Source organism: Apis laboriosa, unplaced genomic scaffold, assembly GCF_014066325.1.
Source record: "Apis laboriosa isolate Shangri-la unplaced genomic scaffold, ASM1406632v1 scaffold16_cov148, whole genome shotgun sequence".
Taxonomy (NCBI): Eukaryota; Metazoa; Arthropoda; class Insecta; order Hymenoptera; family Apidae; genus Apis; species Apis laboriosa.
In genome coordinates, this window is record NW_025222129.1 from 4592361 (window position 1) to 4614178 (window position 21818).

Here is a 21818-nt window from a genome sequence, read left to right on the forward strand (position 1 = left end):
AAAAAAAAAAAAAAAAAAAAAAAACGAAAAGAAAAAAGAAGAAATTAAAACGCTCCTTTGCATCCAAGAAAGGAAAGAAGGGAAAAAGAAAAATGAAAATCCAGCGACAAGTTGAAAAAAACCGTCTCGCCCTATCTGGCACACGGTACGAGCGTTGCAAGTTCCATAAAAGTTTCAACCTCCGCCGGCCGCAACGACAATTCTCAATTCTCCCCGACGACTGTTTCGCGGTGTGCTGCGTCCCGCAAGAAAAGGGTCCCGCATCCTTATTGGAGGAGAAGAGGCTCGAGTCAAGGGAGACGTGAAATTGGAAAAGGTTCAGATTGTCAGATAGAGCACAGCTACTATGGGATGCTGGACCACTGTGACAGCTGCGCGGAGCAGATTGCACGGATCGAGTGGGACGGAACGTAGTAGTGCACGTAGTAGACCGAGAATGGGGGAATCGTATTAAATTGTTCTGCACGCGTATCATTGTCCTCTCTGAAAGTCGTGAGAAGCGATGCGTATTAATTCCTTTAGCCTTTCAATTCCAATTTCGATCGTTCAGTTTTCAGAACGACGAACGATTGGCTCGAGAGAGAAATATCATTCGATCTCGTTGAAAGAAAAGAAAAAGTTGTTATATAATTTTTTATGATAAAAAATACAATTGATTATTCGATTATTCTCGATCGAATATCGTTTACATACAAATTTGATAATGATCGATTAAAATTTACCAGATACAAAAATTCTTCTTAATAGAAAATCATTTTTCTGGCACACAAAATACAAATAAATTTCGAGTAATATCGAGTAAAAATCGAAAATTCGGAAATGGCTATGAATTCGATGGTTGGGATATATATCTCTCGCCCGAAATTCCTCCCCTCTGTATATTTCTTCCATTCCTTTTTTCGCTCTTTTTTTCTTTCTTTCTTTCCTCTTTTTTTTTCTTTCTTTTTTTTTTTTTCTTTTTATTTTTTAATTTTACATCGGCTACCACATGGCACAGTTGGGTCATCGATTCCGTGGGCAGTCTGCGTAGCAAGTCGGCAGATACGTTCATTTTAACGCGGGAGGCTGCTGTAATCTGTGTACCCGTAATAACTTTTGCGTGGTTAGCAGCTGACCATGCATGGAATTCATTATGCTGAAACAAATATGTAAATCTCCATATATTCCTGCCATGGTTATACATATATGGCCCCGGGTGTACACGGGTCTGGATGCAGATATATTTCGTACGAAACGTGTGTCCACTCCCGAAACGGACAGTGACGGTTTAAAAAAAATTTATCTCGCAACGCCAGTTCCCTAGAACATGTTAATAACGTCAAGTTGAAAATCTCGAGGATTTTATCCTACTATTACAAGTAGCTTCCTTCCAACGGTGCATTGTTTTTGAATTATGTTACGTATGAATTGACGTACGATGATTTTAATTGTATTTTGTAATATTTTAATGATTGGGAAATTGGAGAAGAATTCAATGGAGGATGGAAAAATAAATTTATTAATTTATTTTTCCTTTTTTCTCTTTTGATAAAAATTGGTTATATCGATATCGATAGAAATTCTAAGTGTCAAGTAATTTGTCAATTTCTAATTCTCTTAATTTCAAATTTTTGATTATAGAAATTAGAACGTAAGAATCTTATTTTATACCTTTTTTCCTTTATATTATTTTCGTTTATATTAATTCGATATATTTTGCGATAGATAAAAAGTATTAAAGAAAATGACGTGTTGAATGTAACGCAGAATCTTATTAAAATTCATTGTCGATAAATGTAGGAAAGGGAAATGGAGAAATTTATTCCCTGCGGATTGTGATAAACTCCGTGGAAATGCCGCGCATGAAAAATAAATATCAGTGAACGTTCCTGTAATTTATTTAAGAAAATTCTCGGCGAAAGAGAAAAGCTTCTGCATTAAGCATATTTAAATTCATTTTTAATCGCGTGTCTAAAGACAGAGATAATACCCGAATGTTTCATGAACTTTAATATAATAACAGTTTGCGACACAAGATATTTCTAGCCGCAAGATGTTTCTGCTAAAATTAATTCTTTTCAGTTTGTAAAAAAAAAAAAAAAAACAAAAAACAAAAAAATCAACATTCCCCTGTTTCGAAACTTCTTAACAATGAAAACAATTTCTTTTGTATCCCAAAATATAATTCCTCCCTAAAAAATTTTTTTAAAAATTTCAAAAACCCTACGTACATAAAATATACTAAATGACTAAATAAAAAAGTAAATGAAAAAAAAAAGAATTTTCAACTTTGTGTAAAATTCCTCGCTTAAAAAAAAAAAAAGAAAAAGAAAAAGAAAAGAAAACAAATGAAAAAACTCGAAAATCACTTCCCCGCTTTTCAATCTCTCTTCGAACAATCCAACATCCTCTCGATCCTCGGTATTCGGAACGATGACGAGATCCTCCCCCTCCCCTCCCCCCCAAAGATCCGCAAAGTCTGGCCGAGGGGCTCCTCATCAAAATTCATGGAAACAATTTTAATTAAAGATTTCCCCCCATTATCCTGGTATTTCTGTTTCATTCCATCCGCGTTGCTTGGAAGAAAGGAAGCGGGCTATTGGAACGTCATGATCGTTTGTTGTTCCAGGAATATCTATGCACAAAGGCTATGCATTCGTGCAATTCACAAATCCCTTTGATGCCCGGAGCGCCTGCCTCGGCGAAGATGGCCGCACCGTTCTTAGCCAGATACTCGGTAAGTAATTTCTCTCTTGCCGAAACATTAATAACTCGTTCCTATCTTATATATATATATATAAACGTTTATAAACGTTCCCCCCTCCCCCAGCCATATAATCGTGCCGAATATTTAAATATTAATTATAAACAACGTTTGGCAACACCAACCCCCCTCTCCTCCCTCCCAACCATCCCTTCAACCCGCGGAAACGCCAATTAATTATTGGCTTGCACGGCTTTCGTTCCGTTGAAAATTGGCGGGGCCCGGTTTTGAAAGGTGAACTCCTGGCAGGATTCACGGTTCTTTGACGTCTCCGTTGCTTTTCCGCTTTTTCAAGTTTAATGGCGGCGCTGCGCCCTCTCGCGAAACGCCCGTTTCGAGCGCGAGGATTACGACGAAACGTTTCGATCGTTCTTCGAATCTCTCTCTCTCTCTCTTGATACCTGTTTCAATTTCCTGGTAAAAATTGCTCGCGGAATCGTTCGGTCGCGTAGTGGTGATATTTGGTTGGTGATTCGGAACACTTTGGAAAAAAGTGTGAACGAAGTGGGAAGATTTAGAATTTGGAAAGATTTTTGTTTTTTTTTTTTTTTTTTTTTGAGGGAGGAGAGGAGGATATATTGAGAAGAAGTTCATCAGTTCTTTGCTCGAATATCACTCCAGTTCCGGGAAATTGATAAAAATTTCTATTTTACTTTCCGTTTTAATTTTAATTCTTTCGTTATAAGAAGAAATTAACGAGGATGACCGCGATTCAAAACTGGTTCATTCGTAAACTGTATTCATTGGGAATGCCTCAATTAACCACTTTACTCGATAATATCTCCATCAATTTCTTCCTCTATTATAGTACAATTATTTATCTCAAATGGAAATAAGTAGTTATCTTTCCTCCTCTCTTCGAGGAGAAAATGAAATTTACATATCCGTATAATCTATATATTGGAACAATTAATAATTCGTTTATTTATATTAAATTTAAATCGTTCTAAATTTTTAGTTAGAAGTTTTCATAGAAATTGCAAATGAAATTTCGGAGAAGGGAATATATAAGATGATACGATATTGGATGAAGTTAGTAGTTGAAACCGTTGAAAGTTTTTGATGAAAAATTCATTAAATATATCCAGTAACAAGGTACGTCTTACACATTGCATTTTGTATGAATTCCAGATCAAAAAACTCATAATCGTAATTGTAACATATTTTTTTCTTTTTTTTTTTTTTTTTTAACAAATTACAAAATTCTTTCAGATCTTCCTCCCAAAATATTCAATGCTCCGTGTTGGAGAAATTATCAAGAAATTCTGAAGGGATTTTTTTTTTTTCTTCGAAAAGAATTCTTACTCTCACCGAGCAAAGTGAATTACGAAATTGGACGAGAACGAATTATAATTTCAACGAATCTGGATATGGAGGATAGCGATTGGCGCGATCATTTACGAAGTTAACTCGACGCAGTGGAAGGTTGTTGGCCGCAGTCAGGAACGAACGAGAACCGAACAGATCCTTAAAAGCGAAGTATCATCGACTTCCAGCCATTAGTTTCCAAGTTCTCTCGGGAATCTGACTAGAGACAGGGGGGATACGTTCGAGAGCATTTAGCAAACTCGCGAAACTTGCCACGAGAATCGGATTTTCCTCCTTTGCACCATTACGAAATTTGCATGATTTTCGACCCGATTCGTAAACACATCGATCGAACGAATCTTTTTCCTTTCCTTTCTTTCTTTCTTTCTTTTTTTTTTTTTTTCTTTTTTTTATTTTCACTTATATATTCTTTCTTCCTCGTTAGTGGCGTCGTTCGTACGGATAACAAGATGGAGTTTGAAATTTCGTGGTTTGCTTGAAACTGGATGGAGGTTAGTTTAAACCAGAGCTGTATATAGAACGTGTTTCACGTCTCGCTAGTTCAACAGTTGAACAAGCTGCTACGAATACGCCGGTCAATAAGACAAATATGACTTGGAAGGAGAAATAAGGAAATAGGTATCGACTAGGTGCTATCTTGCCCGCTCAACATTCCCCTGCCCTGTGTATTGTAAAATCGGATGAAATTGGACACGACTCGATTTCCTTCGTCTAATATTTTATTTATGATCTCGTTACGTTATCCACGGATTGCAACGAATAAATACCTTAAGACCACTTATTCGAGCCAACAACTCGCGTATTTCCCGTGTAAAAGAAGGCACGTATTAATTATTAAGAATAACAATTTATTCAGATTAGACTTACTAAACTCATTTCGCGTCAAAGAAAGAACCAACTCGCGAAACTAAATTACACAGATAAATTTCCCGAATTTTTCGAAATCCAAATCGAATACCTTCATTCTAAGTGCTGGCAACAATAACGATACCTTTTCTATCAGGTTGAAAACCAGCCTCCCCTCCCCCGAGAAAGAAACTCGCGCATTAATCACAGATAGAAAGTTCATAAGTCCTCCCCCTGTCGGTATTCAGATCGTAGAGTGAATCGACAACCGCCTCTTTTCCCGCTTTTTCTCCCTGCGGGCGTTGAAAAGTATCCCAGGAACGGGATACTACTACTAGGCGACACAAAAATCAACGGCGGCCCACGATGGCCACGGCAAGAAGCGGACCTGTCTACACATATACGCCTTCGGTTCCTTTCTTCTTCGTTCCACCCTTCGCCCGGTTCCTCCAACCCCTCCCCACCTCTCTCGCTCGATTCGCCCAGAAATCTTTCTTTGGCTAATGCAAGAACTGTGTTCCCACTGTACCTTCCAACCGCCTACCTTCCGGCGTCCATATATACTACCCCCTCCGTTGTACGTATACGTACGTTCCACCCTTGGATTGGGGGTAGGAGGATACCCGGGGAGACGTGCATTTACAAGCGCTCGACTCACCACAGGGAGACCTCCTCTACCCATGGCTTCACGTTCCTTCCTATATAATTCTCACCGCTGCACACGTGTACGTAGAGAAAGTTCGCCGAATGAGAAACAGCCGAATAAAACCCCTCCCCTTTGCGACGGCCGGCCGATTCCCCGCGATCCTCACCTTCGAAAACCGATCGTTTCTCGAGGTGAGATTTCTTTTCATCCTTTTCTCGTTGCACGTCGCAGGGTGTGTCACGCTTTGTGATCGCGTTCCCTTCGAATTTTCATCTTTTGATTATAAGGGTAATTTTTCAAGGTCTCTTTGTTTCAACGGTGCAAATAAATATTCAGGAGGATGGTGTGTTGTGATGGTTGAATGGTTTTTAATTCGAGCGATTGGTAATGGTAATGATAAAGAATTTTGAAGAATTTTTTTAATTGAACGAATCTCTAAATAAATTGAGAAATTTACGGAGCCAGTTTCGAAAGGGTCATATATCAGATCAAGTAGAAAACTGTAACACGGAACGATTCTAGGATTGAACTGCAACCGTGACCGACTCGAGTTGAATTTAAATTTCGATCGTAATAGATTGCCAATTAATTCTAACTTCGAGTTTCATTCTTCAGGGGAGGGTCCTTTGTGCGAGTGAAAGGATATTGGATCGAAGAATTATTTTCCTCGATTTATTTTCTTCACTTTGTCGGTTATCAGGTTAAAAGGAATGTTAATATTCTGTAACCAGTGCTTGGATCTTATTTCATCCGAAGAAAATACGCTTTTCGAGGCCTGTCGAGCTTCCCATATTTCTCTAATATCTATATAACGGGATTTTCAGGAGGAGGAGGCATAATTATGCGAGGTGGTGGGCGAATCTACGAACCAACTCGATGCGCTTTCAGATCTCTGAGAAATTAGCTATCAAAAGGAAGGCGGATGCAATATCGGCCTCTACGACGAAGAAGGATCTTATAAAAAATGAATTTCGTTGCTCCATCTCCGATAGATTTTTAAATACGTATTATTTCTGTCGTTTTCGGAATAGATGTTAGTCTCCAGAATAAACCATAGAAGAATAATCGATAGAAGAAACGTAAATAAAAAATTATTGGATAAAAATTTTAATAAGTCTAAAGTAGTTGTCGATGTCGATAAACATTTATTACAAGCGATTACTTTCATCGATCTTTTGTAATTATTTATAAATGATTTTTTTATTTCATGCAAAATATAACTTGTTCCAAATTTTTAAAACGATATGTTCTGTGACGAAATGATTGTAAAATTGTAACGAAAAGATTTTTATTTTAAACAATTTTCGATACTCGACGACGAAAACGTTTCCATTAGCTCGGTGCAAGGTATAGGATGAAAATGAAATCGTGAGATGATATTGCGCGCTTATCTCGTTTCGCATAATCTACGAAACTTTTTATGCATCGCATATTTTCGCAAAACGCACAAGCTGAATATTTTAGAACGGTATTTATTAGGATATATCATGTATGAAAAGTTTTACCGGCACTTCCTGTCATTTTATATGACACCTCTCACACTTTACTTCGGCCTAGATATATTCAAGTGTCACGTTTCCTACCCTTAAAAGATGGCAAAAGGTTATCTAACGTGATATTTCGTGACGATGCACTTTATCCCCAAAAGTTCTAAATAAATAATAAGTAAAGTGGATTGCAATCAACAAATTACTGTTATCAAAAATATTGCCCTTATATCTTTTACTCTGAATCATTACTTGCGTTCGAAGTCACGAGTGTGAAAATTTATAGCAGTCAATATAAATGTGAACGCAACATATATAACTATATATGTATATGACACTATTTATTTTCATAGGAACTTTTATGAGAATATTATTATTTATTTTTTGTAAAATAGTTGGATTAAAAGTTTGCTTTATTTTTAAAAAAGTGCATTGTTCTCTTTTCCTCTCTATAGATTTTTATTAAAGTAATTTCATAAATTTTGCAAACTTTTCGTTGAAATTCGTTGCATTTTCAGTCCAAAAGTGCACTATTTAAAGCGTTACGTTGCACGACACACATTAATTAGCCTCAAATTGAATTCCATTTATCCCCTCTCTTCTTTCTAAAAAAAAAATCCTACCGTTAATTTCAATTATGCCCCCGTTGGGATTGGTTTCAATTGAAAATCGAACTAATCGAAAATCGTACTATCGTCGAATACGAAAATAGCGAAAAATTGAAAAGTATCGACAATTATCAACTGGCTGGATATTCATGAGAAATATAGGTCACTTATAATACGAACTGAGCAATGGTAGAAGGGAGAACAGTGATTTATTATGATAATCTCATTACGAATTAATGTGCTGATTTACGACTGGGACGATTCTTTTTCATTCAGTAATCTATACGATGGAGTCTGTCATGAATTTATATCGAATGATTGATGCTTTATGAGTCCTGCGAGAAAGTAAAATTATTTAGATAAATGATGAGTCGAAACATTCGTAATGAATAAGAACGAAATAAATTTCAAAATTCGCGCTATATCTATATGCTAGATTCCATTAGAGATGAGCCGAAGATACCCGAAGATGAGCGAAATTGCACGAAGTTCTATAGAGTTCGCGTCGTTCCCGCGCAAATCATGGCGTCGGTCATTTTGTGCACAATTAATCAGTGATTTCGTGTATTAATTGATAATTAAAGTGTTCCTGTTAGTGTTTAGTGAAGATAGTTTACAAAAGAAATTGCGCGAAGTTCTATAGAGTTCGCATCGTTTCCGCGCAAATCATGGCGTCGGTCATTTTGTGCACAATGAATCAGTGATTTCGTGTATTAATTGATAAGTAAAGTGTTCTTGTTAGTGTTTAGTGAAGATAGTTTACAAAAGAAATTCTGGACGATTAATAGGATGAAAAATATATCGTGAAATATTGGTTTCGTTGACGTTTTCTTGTGTCGAGAGGAAAGGAATGATATCATCATGGCAGGAAAATTTCACATGATATGATGTTAAATATTACGATTTATTTCTTTCTCATGGGTCATAAATTGCATTTTATTACATTATACTTTCATCATTTTAAGTGAAAACTTATTTTAGTATTTCGGAAATATATTAATCAAATATAGGTAGCATTCGTATAATACGTAGTACGTAATGCGAATAATTTTACTGCCCAATAAGTAACAAATAAATTATTTCTTGTTATGAAGACGTCTATATACTTTATATTTTATATTTTACGTTATATTTTCATCATTTTAAGTTGTGAAAACTTATTTCGGAAATATATTAATCAAATATAGGTAGCATTCGTATAATACGTAGTACGAATAATTTTACTGCGCAATAGTAACAAATAAATTATTTCTTGCTATGAAGACGTCTATTTACTTTATATTTTATATTTTACGTTATATTTTCATCATTTTAAGTTGTGGAAACTTATTTCGGAAATATATTAATCAAATATAGGTAGCATTCGTATAATACGTAGTACGAATAATTTTACTGCGCAATAGATAACGAATAAATTATTTCTTACTATGAAGACGTCTATTTACTTTATATTTTATATTTTACGTTATATTTTCATCATTTTAAGTTGTGAAAACTTATTTCGGAAGTATATTAATCAAATATACGTAGCATTCATATAATACGAAGTAGGAATATTTTTACTGCGCAATAAGTAGAAAATAAATACGTAAATTATTTCTTGCTATGAAGACGTCTATTTACTTCATATTTTATATTTTACGTTATATTTTCATCATTTTAAGTTGTGAAAACTTATTTCCGAAGTATATTAATCAAATATAGGTAGCATTCGTATAATACGAAGTAGGAATATTTTTACTGCGTAATAAGTAGAAAATAAATACGTAAATTATTTCGTACTATGAAGACGTCTATATAATTTATATTTTATATTTTACGTTATATTTTCATCATTTTAAGTTGTGAAAACTTATTTCGGAAATATATTAATCAAATATAGGTAGCATTCGTATAATACGTAGTACAAATAATTTTACTTCGCAATAGGTAACAAATAAATTATTTCTTGCTATGAAGACGTCTATTTACTTTATATTTTATATTTTACGTTATATTTTCATTATTTTAAGTTGTAAAAACTTATTTCGGAAATATATTAATCAAATATAGGTAGTATTCGTATAATACGAAGTAGGAATATTTTTACTGCGTAATAAGTAGAAAATAATTACGTAAATTATTTCTTGCTATGAAGACGTCTATTTACTTTATATTTTCATCATTTTAAGTTGTGAAAACTTATTTCGGAAATATATTAATCAAATATAGGTAGCATTCGTATAATACGAAGTAGGAATACTTTTACTGCGCAATAAGTAGAAAATAAATACGTAAATTATTTCTTGCTATGAAGACGTCTATTTACTTTATATTTTATATTTTACGTTATATTTTCATCATTTTAAGTTGTGAAAACTTATTTTGGAAGTATATTAGTCAAATATAGGTAGCATTCCTATAATACGTAGTACGAATAATTTTACTGCGCAATAGGTAACGAATAAATCATTTCTTACTATGAAGACGTCTATTTACTTTATATTTTATATTTTACGTTATATTTTCATCATTTTAAGTTGTGAAAACTTATTTCGGAAATATATTAATCAAATATAGGTAGCATTCGTATAATACGAAGTAGGAATATTTTTACTGCGCAATAAGTAGAAAATAAATACGTAAATTATTTCTTGCTATGAAGACGTCTATTTATTTTATATTTTATATTTTACGTTATATTTTCATCATTTTAAGTTGTGAAAACTTATTTTGGAAGTATATTAGTCAAATATAGGTAGCATTCCTATAATACGTAGTACGAATAATTTTACTGCGCAATAGGTAACGAATAAATTATTTCTTACTATAAAGACGTCTATTTACTTTATATTTTATATTTTACGTTATATTTTCATCATTTTAAGTTGTGAAAACTTATTTCGGAAATATATTAATCAAATATAGGTAGCATTCGTATAATACGAAGTAGGAATATTTTTACTGCGCAATATGTAGAAAATAAATACGTAAATTATTTCTTGCTATGAAGACGTCTATTTACTTTATATTTTATATTTTACGTTATATTTTCATTATTTTAAGTTGTGAAAACCTATTTCGGAAATATATTAATCAAATATAGGTAGCATTCGTATAATACGAAGTAGAAATATTTTTACTGCGCAATAAGTAGAAAATAAATACGTAAATTATTTCTTGCTATGAAGACGTCTATTTACTTTATATTTTATATTTTACGTTATATTTTCATTATTTTAAGTTCTGAAAACTTATTTCGGAAATATATTAATCAAATATAGATAGCATTCATATAATACGTAGTACGAATAATTTTACTGCGCAATAGGTAACAAATAAATTATTTCTTGCTATGAAGACATCTATTTGTTATAAAATTTGCATCTTAATAAACTTATTGCTAAATATCTTTAGTTTTTCGTATGTTTTGGCATTGAAATTACAAAATAAATACCAATTCGAATAAATTTATAAAATAGTTAGAATCAACATATTCAGTTCGGTTTTACACATTTTCGTTCGTCATAGATATGTAATAGATATTAGTATATTCTTTATAAAAAAAAAATTAATAGTGAAATAATAATAAAGTGATTTAGTATATTTTTAAATGAATGTATTTATTAGATTTTTATTCCGTGTTTTAATGTAGATTCTTTTAATGCAGTAAAGCATAAATTATAAAGATTTTTTTGCAAAATTTACTGAGAAAATTAATAGATGAATAACAAAACTGACGATCTTGCTAGATATTTATGGAATGCAAAGAGGGAATGAGAAAGTTGATGTATTTGTTTGGTTATACACGCGACATGTGAAGTATTCATACATTCAGCAAACGTTTTGACTCTGCAGAAACTGCTACGTATTAATTAATAATTGAACAGCGTGCCGTGTTATATGAATAATTCATAATTAAAAGTCATAATTTTCACATATCGTCGTCGTTTTCCATAATACGCGAGAATGTATAAGCAAATGTCACACGACATGCATATTGTTTAGTATAAAATTTCTTCCATTATTTTCATTTAAAGAATGAAAAATGTCAAATTCGAGCTTGGTAATACAATTTAATTAAAATCGAACTAAGAAATTCAACTTATTTTCATACAAGTTTATTTCGTGATTAAATTAGTTATTATGGAAATCTAAAAGTCGAAGGTCATTCAATTATATCACAGTCTAATCTTGCATCAGAATTTTTGGAATATAAAAATATATTGTTAAAATATAGAAATATTTGATCAATCTTTGAACTTTTAATCTTTAACGTAATTTTTTTATCAAATACAAAATATTTAATGATTGTTAAAGTCTTTGAATCTTCAATCTCCATTTTTCATCAAATATTTCCTAAAAATATATCCTACAATAAAATTATTATTAAAATCTTTCAATTTTCAACTTTCTCTATAATTCCCCACCAAATTTTTCAATATAAAATCGCATTACAAAATATTTAGCGATGAACTTTCAATCTCGAAGTTATTTTCAAACATTTCTATATAATCTAGTATCCTTATAGTATAGCGAAGCATTGTTTCAAACATATACAGTTAAATTCGAATCCCGTGGTATAACTTCGTCGAAACAAAACGTGCCATCTCCACCGGTAGGGAAACACGTGCTTGTTAACTGTTACGTGAATGATAACCAGGGTATTCCCATTAAAAGTGGAGGAACGTTTCATCCTGATTCGTTGTAATCGCCTCGTGGAAATTGTTACTGCACGACAAACGCGATACCCTGCCTCTCGTGCTACAACTTCGTGATGATGTAACGCGGTTTTGTATGGAATTATGTTTCGTTTAATTAGATTAATTAAATTCACCGATAACGAGATCAGAGTGGAAAAATAAATATAGGGGGAAGGGAAAGTGTACACATGTTTAGAGAAACAGGTCATAAATTTACATGTATACGTCATGTACGAACATCTAATTTGCTCGTATTGTTACGACTTCTCATAAATCGTTTGCAATCGAGTTCCGATAATTATCGGGTGATTTTCTCCCTTACGGTTTTGTAACTTTTTTGTTTTGTTCAAGCAAATTAGATTATAATATTGGATTAATATTAAAACAAAGATAAAAATATAATGAGACATACTTATTTTTATAACATCATTTTAATTGTAATTACTTGTATATAAAATAGATATTTTAGGTAGTATAAATTGTAGTTTTAATATCAAACGAGCAATCTCTTTATAATTAGTATTTTAAAAATTATTTTTTTAAAAATATTTCTATTCCTAGAATATAGAGACCCTTAGGAATTTATTTCAAACGTAAAAATATATATTCAGAATATCACAGTAAAGAGAAGTTTAATTACACGAATTTCGTTTATGAGCTTTCTTTCAAAAGGAAAGAAAATTCATAATTAACGAAAATAAAATAAATTCTACTTTAAATACTCGATAAGAAAAAACACCTTTTCCAAATCTCATTTTTCCAAGATCATCAATCATATCCAAATAACAAATTCACTTATCTCTTTCAAAATTTTAAATTCATTCGATCACCAACAAAACAGTTATAGTTATGCATCTTCGAATATCCCCTTCTCCCGTGATTATTCGCCATCAAGGCAGATTATATCAAAAAGGATCACGTATAATGGACGCGTTTCTCCTCCAACGATGAAGATTGAAAATCATAGGTATCCTTTTTTTCCCCCCCTTTCGCGATAGTCACTCTTTCTTCGGTGATAGAGCAACAATGCCGGTTACTTTATTTTTTACGATCGGTATTTTTATCCGCACGTGCGCGGACGAGAGTTGCATTTAATCCTTCTCAAGGATCGTTCCCCATCCAGGGGATAACTGTATCAAACATGGGACTCGTAGTAGGGCGGTGGGGGGGCGGTTGAGTGGGCAAAAGACGGCGAATCGCGTGGCGGTTTCCAGTTTTATGATCCCAAACCCCTTCTTATCCCCTTTTTCTTTCGGCTCTTGTACTCGTCTTTTTACTCTCCACCCCTCACCACTTTCCTCGGCTCCCAAAGTGCGCGATATAAAACAAACGTGGATAAGAGTTATGCGAGTCTTCTCTTCTTTTTTAGTGCTATAGCACAGTGGGATAGAGTACTCGGTTTCTTTTGTATTCATAGAGAGGCGTGTTTTATTCGAGAAATCTGGGAGATTCGAGGAGAAGGATCGTTTATCCCTCTCCGAGGAGGCAGTTTTTAAGTTAAGCGTCAATGGGAATCGAATGGGATTAAAGATTCGATGGGAAATGGTTAACTGTACCTGTGATGTCCACCTGTAGGTTCTCCCTCTCTCCCTCTCTCTCTCTTCTATTTGATTTTTTTTTTTTTTTCGTTAGTTTCCTTCTCTATTCTCCGCGCGAGATTTTTCTTCCTCCACTTCCGCTACGCGCCATTAAACCCTTTAAATGAGAGTCGAAAGCTGGCAAACTCTTGAGGATATAATCCTGGCTTTGCGAGGCTATGATCCTTCTAACTGCGAAAGCTCTCGCTCTTGTGATATTATATAAAAACTATCTCCCCCTCCCCCCTCCCCCCCTCTCTCTGTTTTAGCATCATTTGCTCTTAGGCCTTTCAAGTTTGCCACTTTCCTTCCGCCCTATCGTTCTTTACGATATTTTAAATTCGTTTCGCTACCCAGGTTAATGGTATCGCCCATTACTTGTCCAATGCGCTTTTTAGGTTATCCATTTCGCGCAATTTGCTACGAGTTTTGGTCTTAAAAGTTGATCCGGGATCAATGGAATAATTCGTTTAAATTTATGGTCGGATGTACTTTAATTGTTAATGTTAATGTTATAGAATCAAGGTATATACCAACATACCATTAAAATTAATAAGAATTGTCAAATTAAAATTAATAAGAATTAATTACATTAATTATTATATTAATTATTATCGAATTTGTTTTTTTTTGAATTAATTTCTTTATAAATAAATTTTTGTTATTTATAAATAAAATAATATTATTAATGATAATTAGAAATTATTTAAAAAATTCTTTTAGCAATTTAAATAAATAAAAAATAACAATGAAATAAAAATATAATTAAATTATAATACAAATTGTAAATTAATAATAGATCAAATATTTCGTGTAAACCATATCGAAAGTTATTATACGAAACATTTCAATGTTTTGTTTTCTCGATTTCTTATAACCTTCTCCCATTGTTGATATTACATTTGCTCATTCGACGTTCGAACGTTCTAAAAGGCGGACGCGTGTGGAATTTCTCTCTTATAATTTTCTTCCTTATTGTTCTATTCTCGCGTGTGGGTGTAATTTATCTTCGATATTGCTTTCACGTGGTTATTTTGCAATTATTTATATCCGTATCGAATTAAAGTTCGCGATAATTTTTAATAATTAATCGATCGCGTGTAGATCGTCCAGAATTTTTTATTGCTAGTATAAATATAGTGAAAAATATTTAAAGTATTATTTAAATAATGTGCATCGAGTGTTCGAAATTGTTCTACGACAAACACACGCACGTGATGATGGACGAAAATTTTGAAAAACTGCAGATACGTGAATCACCAACTGTAAGTCATATTTTTTTTTAATTAATATCGATAAATATCTTGTTGGTCATTTGTTTTTTTATTATTAAATTTTTATTTCTTCATTATTATTAATCGATAATACAGTTATTAATGCTAATATTGTTGCATAATATGTATATATGAAAATTATTTTACTCTCTCTAAACAGGAAATTTGTATTAATTGTATTTATGAATTTTAATATATATATATAGTTTATCAATTAATGTTTGATTTACATATAATATTCAGAATAATATTCAATCAGTATTTCAATACGAAGTATTGACCAACAAGTTATTTGCATTATTATTAGTTGTTAGATACAAATAAGGATAAAAATTAAATTAATCTAAATTAAAAATATTATATCATTCTATCGTTAAATTTCTTATTCGTATTTTTTCTTAATTTTTTTAATCTGAAACTCAAGAAATACAATATATCGAAGAAACACATATCTTTTTTCAATTAAATTTCCTAAATTTAACGCATTGTTCAATTATTCTTAAAATTTCTAATAATTTCTATCTTTTCAAAATTATATTTTACGTTTAAATTTTAAAGGGGAGAATATACAAATTTTTTTACAAATTTTTTTCTATTCGTGTCACACAAACAAATGTTTGTGTCCAATGAAAGGATTAAATGAACACCCATTTTAAACAAGAAGAAGGGGAAAAAGTGTAAGAATTAGGATGCTCGGTTGCAACGTTGTAACATCTCATGTATATAATTTCGACTTTCTTGATCCCCGAGAGAATATCGTCCGCTTCGCAGTGAGAGAACGTGCTCGCGTAAATTTACGGTGAAATGTTGCTTCACTATACTCCACTCTGCCATATTAGACTGTATTCTTGAATTCGCATACACGACGTAAGATTTATTGCCGAGCTAAACTACGTCGTTCAATGCTTATTAATGTTAACGAACCCTTCTTCTCCTTCTCCTTTTATTCTCCAACTCGTACCTATTTTAATCCCCTATGGAGGATAGTATTTGTAAAAGGAGCGTAATCCATGGCCGGTTAATTTAAGACCGAATTAGCAAGATGGGAACGATCCATAGATCTGGCCAAGTAGCTCGTCTAATTGATTGTTCTCGCGTTTCAAATTTTATTTCCATTTTATTTCCATTTTATTTCGAATGTTCGAAAATTTATATTATATTTAAAAGATTAAATTTATCAAAGAAATTTAGGAAATTTAAAAACTATTTGTATCATCTGTGTAATCTTTCCCCCCCGTCCCCTTTCATTTAAAGTATTTTGAATTTTGAGAAAGTTTTTTCAATTTTCTTCTATAATTTTTTTTTTTTTTATTATCATCGTTCATAAATTAGTTCAATTAAATATTTAAATGGTGGAGCAGTAGTTAACAATTTAATTGGTTAACACATCCTCTTCAATCGTCCCGAATTGTTTCCACTTGGCTAATTCCGTATAAAAGATATTCCCTCGATAAAAGATTTTCCTTCGGCGAAAGAAATTTAAAACTCGAATATCGACGTTTCCAATAGAAGAAAACTTTTCAACTCTCGAAACATTTAAGAACATAATCTTAAATACTTCTTTTCCTCGAGTTTCTCAATCCTATCCGCTCATTTTCCATTCCCTCGATCATAAACATTCGACGTTAAATTGATAATTTCGACAGCGTTTAACATTTTTTTCTTTTTCTTTTCAAAATTTTAATCAAAATTTTCTACAAAACGATCGATCTTTTTTTTTTACTCGATCCATCGATATAATTTTAACGTGTCGCGGTTAATTAAAATATGTATCGAGGGCGTTTATTATGCTTATTAATAAATAGACGAGGCGAGTTATAATAGAAGCGAATTAAACGGCAATATTGCGATTATTTAGCATTGTCGATTTCATTATGAAAATTATTAACGCGCTAAATTCCTCCTAGTTCCGTTATTCACCGCTACATGATAATTTATAAATCGCGATTGTATTCAGCCGGAAAATATCTCTATTCGTCTCGAATAATGGTCACTCACTCACTCACCCACCCACGATCGTGATCAATTATTTTATATTTATATATCCCGATTAATAGGCTTTCTGTCTGTATTTGCATAAAAATAAATACGAAATTTATCGTAAATAATGAGAAATGATTAATGAGATAACGATTTAAAATGCGATAGAGATACAAAAAAGCAATATGAAGAATTATTTTTTCTATTTTAAACAAAATAAGTTTCGATTTATTTTCTTTTTTTTTTTTTTTTTTTTTTTTTTTTNTTTTTTTTTTTTTTTTTTTTTTTTTTTTCTTCTCCTTTTGATACATACGATACACGCATGATGTATCAATGTGGAGTGGAAAATGCGAAATAAACCGAATGAAATTGCCAATTGATTTATTTTATAAACACTTCTGTTTGACAAACAGTTCTCTTGTTATCGATGAAAGTGGGCAACACGAGGAACGCGTGGCACGTGCTTTCCACCGCAAATAGTACGAAAGCTGTTTGTTTTATTGATTAAATTCTTCACTGATGGTTTAATTAATTCCTCCTAATTACCAGTATCGTGTCCACGATGCAAACAACGCGTCGTATAATATTATTCCCATTTTTCGTACAATATAAACGCGAAAGTTTACCTTTCTAATACTTTCAAAGTCAAATTCGTTCGATTGTCCAAGCTTTTTGGAAAAAAAACTTGTCTAAATTTTCGATATAAATAATCTTTTTTTTTTTCTTTAATTTCGTAATTAATTCGTATCTCTCTCAATAATCTGTATCAATCGTTTACAATACGGTTTCGATCAATCGAATTCTTAGGATTTCAAAAATTCAGGCAATGAAGATGTTTGGAAATCGTTCTCGCGAACTTTTCTCACGAAATATTTAAAACAATAATATCGAACAATTTTCATTTCGATATTAAACCAATTTAAATGATAAATCGAAGGATTGAACGTAAGGGAAATATTGTATGAACAAACTGACCAAGAAAATCGCGTTGATCGATTTTATTTCGAGCCGAAAACGTAACAACACGAGAGAAAGTATTGTTTCTGTCCAAAGAAAGAAAGAAACGAAAAAACGAATAAAAGCAAGGTGGAAGAAAAATAAGAAAGTTTCACGAGTTTCGTGCCAGACGGTACTAGGTCTGGCTGCTATTTTCTCCCGTGCTTCCAAGGCATTTAAAAGTCAATCCACAATCAGTGTTTTATGGGAAAGATTAAGGTTGGCATTCTGAACCGTCTTTGTGTAACAGAAAAGGCCATTAAGCTTAAGCAAATGAAATGGTGTGCCGCTTGTTGTATCTTCAAACGCGTGACCCGCTTCTTCTTCTTCTTTTCTTCTTCTTTTCTCTTTTTTCCTTTTATATATATTATTCATCCCTTTTTTTCTCTCGTGAATCGTCGATGAACACCTTAAAATGATTTTCATAAATGTAATTTTAATATTTGCCCAAACGTGATATCATTTGTATGCAGATTTTATCATGCGAAAATTTATGCGTTAAATCTATGCCATCCAACCGTTGAAAGGATCAATATTTATTCAGATTTTCGAGGTTTTCCAATGTGATCTGAGAAAATACACAATATTTCTCGCGATATTTTACTCGAGGAATTTTTTTCCGTTGTACGTATTCATTTGAATGGACGTTAGTTAAAGACCATATTGGGTATTTTTTGAAAGAATGAATTTGCATCGAGCGTTGTCCAAATTCTTCTCACTAATTTTTAACTTTAAATTCTTCCAAATCATCCAATCTCTTATTATTCAAATTCTGTTCGCAATAAATTCAAAAACAATACTTCAACTTCGTGCCAAACACCTCCAAAGAATGAATTTGCATCGAGCGTCGTCCAAATTCTTCTCACTAATTTTTTTACTTACTTCTACTTCAATTAAATTAACGTTAATCATCTTTAAATTCTTCCAAATCATCCAATCCCTTATTATTCAAATTCTCTTCGCAACAAATTCAAAAACAATACTTCAACTTCGTGCCAAACACCTCCAAAGAATAAATTTGCATCGAGCGTTGTTCAAATTCTTCTCACTAATTTTTAATTTTAAATTCTTCCAAATCATCCAATCCCTTATTATTCAAATTCTCTTCGCAATAAATTCAAAAACAATACTTCAACTTCGTGTCAAACATCTCCAAAGAATAAATTTGCATCGAGCGTTGTCCAAATTCTTCTCACTAATTTTTAATTTACTTCTACTTCAATTAAATTAACGTTAATCATCTTTAAATTCTTCCAAATCATCCAATCCTTTATTATTCAAATNTTATTCAATTCAATTTTCTTCGCAACAAATTCAAAAACAATACTTTAACTTCGTGCCAAACATCTCAAAGAATGAATTTTCGAACATTGTCTAAATTCTTCTCACTAATTTTTATTTTAACTTACTTCTACTTCAATTAAATTAAGGTTAATCATCTTTAAATTCTTCCAAATCATCCAATCCCTTATTATTCAAATTCTCTTCGCAACAAATTCAAAAACAATACTTCAACTCCGTGCCAAACATCTCCAATTCTCTAAACGTTGCACCAAGAATTATATCCCATCCCCCATAAAGAAAAAAAAAAGAAAAAAAAAGAAAAGTAAACTTCCATTGAATTTGGCATCTGTAAGAGAGCAAACGAAATCGAGGCGAGGCTTTACGATCGGCGTGTATGTGTGGAAAGAGGAAACGGCGTCTGGAAATCAGTCGAGGATTCGTTTACGGTGGAAAAAGTCGGATAGGACGAGGCCGGGTGTTCGGCCAGAAAGAAGTAGCTATTCGCGTGTCCCGCGCGACACGAGCAGACCCATTCGCCCGGGCGCAGGAGAGAGAGAGAGAGAGAAAGGGAGAGGGGGAGGGGGGAGAGTGGTACCTAGCCTCTCTCCATACCAGGCAGAAACTAATTTAAGTTGGAGAATCACTTTGGCTGTTTCGATTTATTCAGATACTCGACGTATTTCCCGCGAGAGGCCAACCGGTCCGACATCGCCACCCCTCTCGCAATGCACCCCTGCCATTCACCTTCGATGCATGAGTCCCGACGTGCGCACACTGGCCCACCTGCAAAATTCCAGCCCGCGTGAAACCAGCTTAAATCGAATCGACATGTGTGCAATTCGTGTTACCCTGTTCGTGTTATTCGTGTTGCAACCCGGCTGATTTCTTTTTTAAAGTAGAGAGAGAGAGAGAGAGAGGAAGAATATAAATATTTTTTTTCTTTTCGAATAACTTACAAAAAAAAAAAAAGAAATCTATTTTCGAGTGTAATTTTCAATAAGTATAACTCTATCTAAAGATAATTCTATGAAAATAATGAGGAAGGGAAGGAATTATACATTCGATTTTCGATTTTCTCAAAAATCGATGTAGATACTTAAGAGAATTTATATTCGTTTTAATTTAAATGGATTCATCGGGACGGGGGGGCCCCATTGCAAAGAAGAATTTTTTTTTCTTCGTTATTGATCAATCAAATCGTACGTTTTATTTCCCATCCGATAAATCTTCCCTCTCCTCCCCCCTCGAGCGCACGGTTAGAATTTCAAAAGACAATTCTTACAATACGAACGTTTCGCGAGCGAACAATATTTATCGAGCAAATTGGACAAAAATGATAAAAGAGGGAAGAGATCTCTCCCCCCCTCCTTCCTCTCCTCCTCTCCTTGGAGGATGCAAAGGAACGATTCTCGCGCGGAAAATCCCGCTTCGGATCGGCAAAGTGTAAAGTGTAAACCGGTGAGAATCGATCGAATTTCTCTCTCTCTCTCTCCCTGTCCTATAATATCCACCCCCCCCCCCCCGCCGGTCCTAATGGAAAAAGCTTTCGAGTTTGATTTTCCGCGAAACGAGCAAACTCGTATAGAAAGAAATTCGCCCCTCGAACCTGTTTCGTCGAATCTACGAATTTTCTATCCGGGATTCCTGCATAATTATTTCCTTCGATAAAAATCGCCCCCCTCTCTGGGAGGGATTGCATCAAATTTACACGGTTCGAGAGCGCAATTCTGTTGGACGTTGAAAAACTATCGTGCAAAGCGTTACTAAAGTACACCTATACTACAGCGTGAGCCATACGGTTGTATGGTGAAACGAGACTCGGATTGTCGGGAATCAAACGCTTGGGATATCTGTTTGCAGAGGGAAGGGAAGACGCGTAAATTTCTCTGGAGAATTTTCCGACGATTTAAGACCACCCCTCCCCTCCCCTCCCCTCCCCTCCCCTCCCCTTGTAATCGTCGCGAAACCGTGCAATTTTTATCCGATCTTAATATTCGCGGAGAATATTTTATTCGCGGGCGAGAATATTGGGGCGACATTTTATTCGCGTCGTTTCAACGTGCCGCGAGAGGGGGGGAAACACAAAGATCGTTTTTCTTTTTCTTTTCCTTTAATTCTAACCTCGCGACTTCGTTTCGAACGAGATAATTTTTTAAAAAGATATGGGGATAATGTATGTAACAATCTCGCGTCCGAACAGGCGGGATTGAGTCGATAAATGCGTTTTAATTACTCTCGATTTATCCGATTTCTCGATTCGATTCGATTATAAGTGAGATTAATGATAAAATTGATGAGAAAGAGAGAAATTCGAAGGAGAAGGATCGAGTCGAATGAGACAAGGAATGGAGGAAGGAATATCGGTG

General features: G+C 33.4%; 1 protein-coding gene across 9 annotated transcripts in view; it reads left to right on the forward strand.

The window, feature by feature from the left end:
* Positions 1-21818, forward strand: part of LOC122711218 — a 341055-nt gene that overhangs the window by 225207 nt on the left and 94030 nt on the right. For all 9 annotated transcript variants that reach the window (XM_043929778.1, XM_043929779.1, XM_043929776.1 and 6 more), the window contains one exon: positions 2609-2716. In XM_043929778.1, the coding sequence (XP_043785713.1) occupies positions 2609-2716 (108 nt within the window). The remainder of the gene's footprint in view (positions 1-2608; positions 2717-21818) is intronic.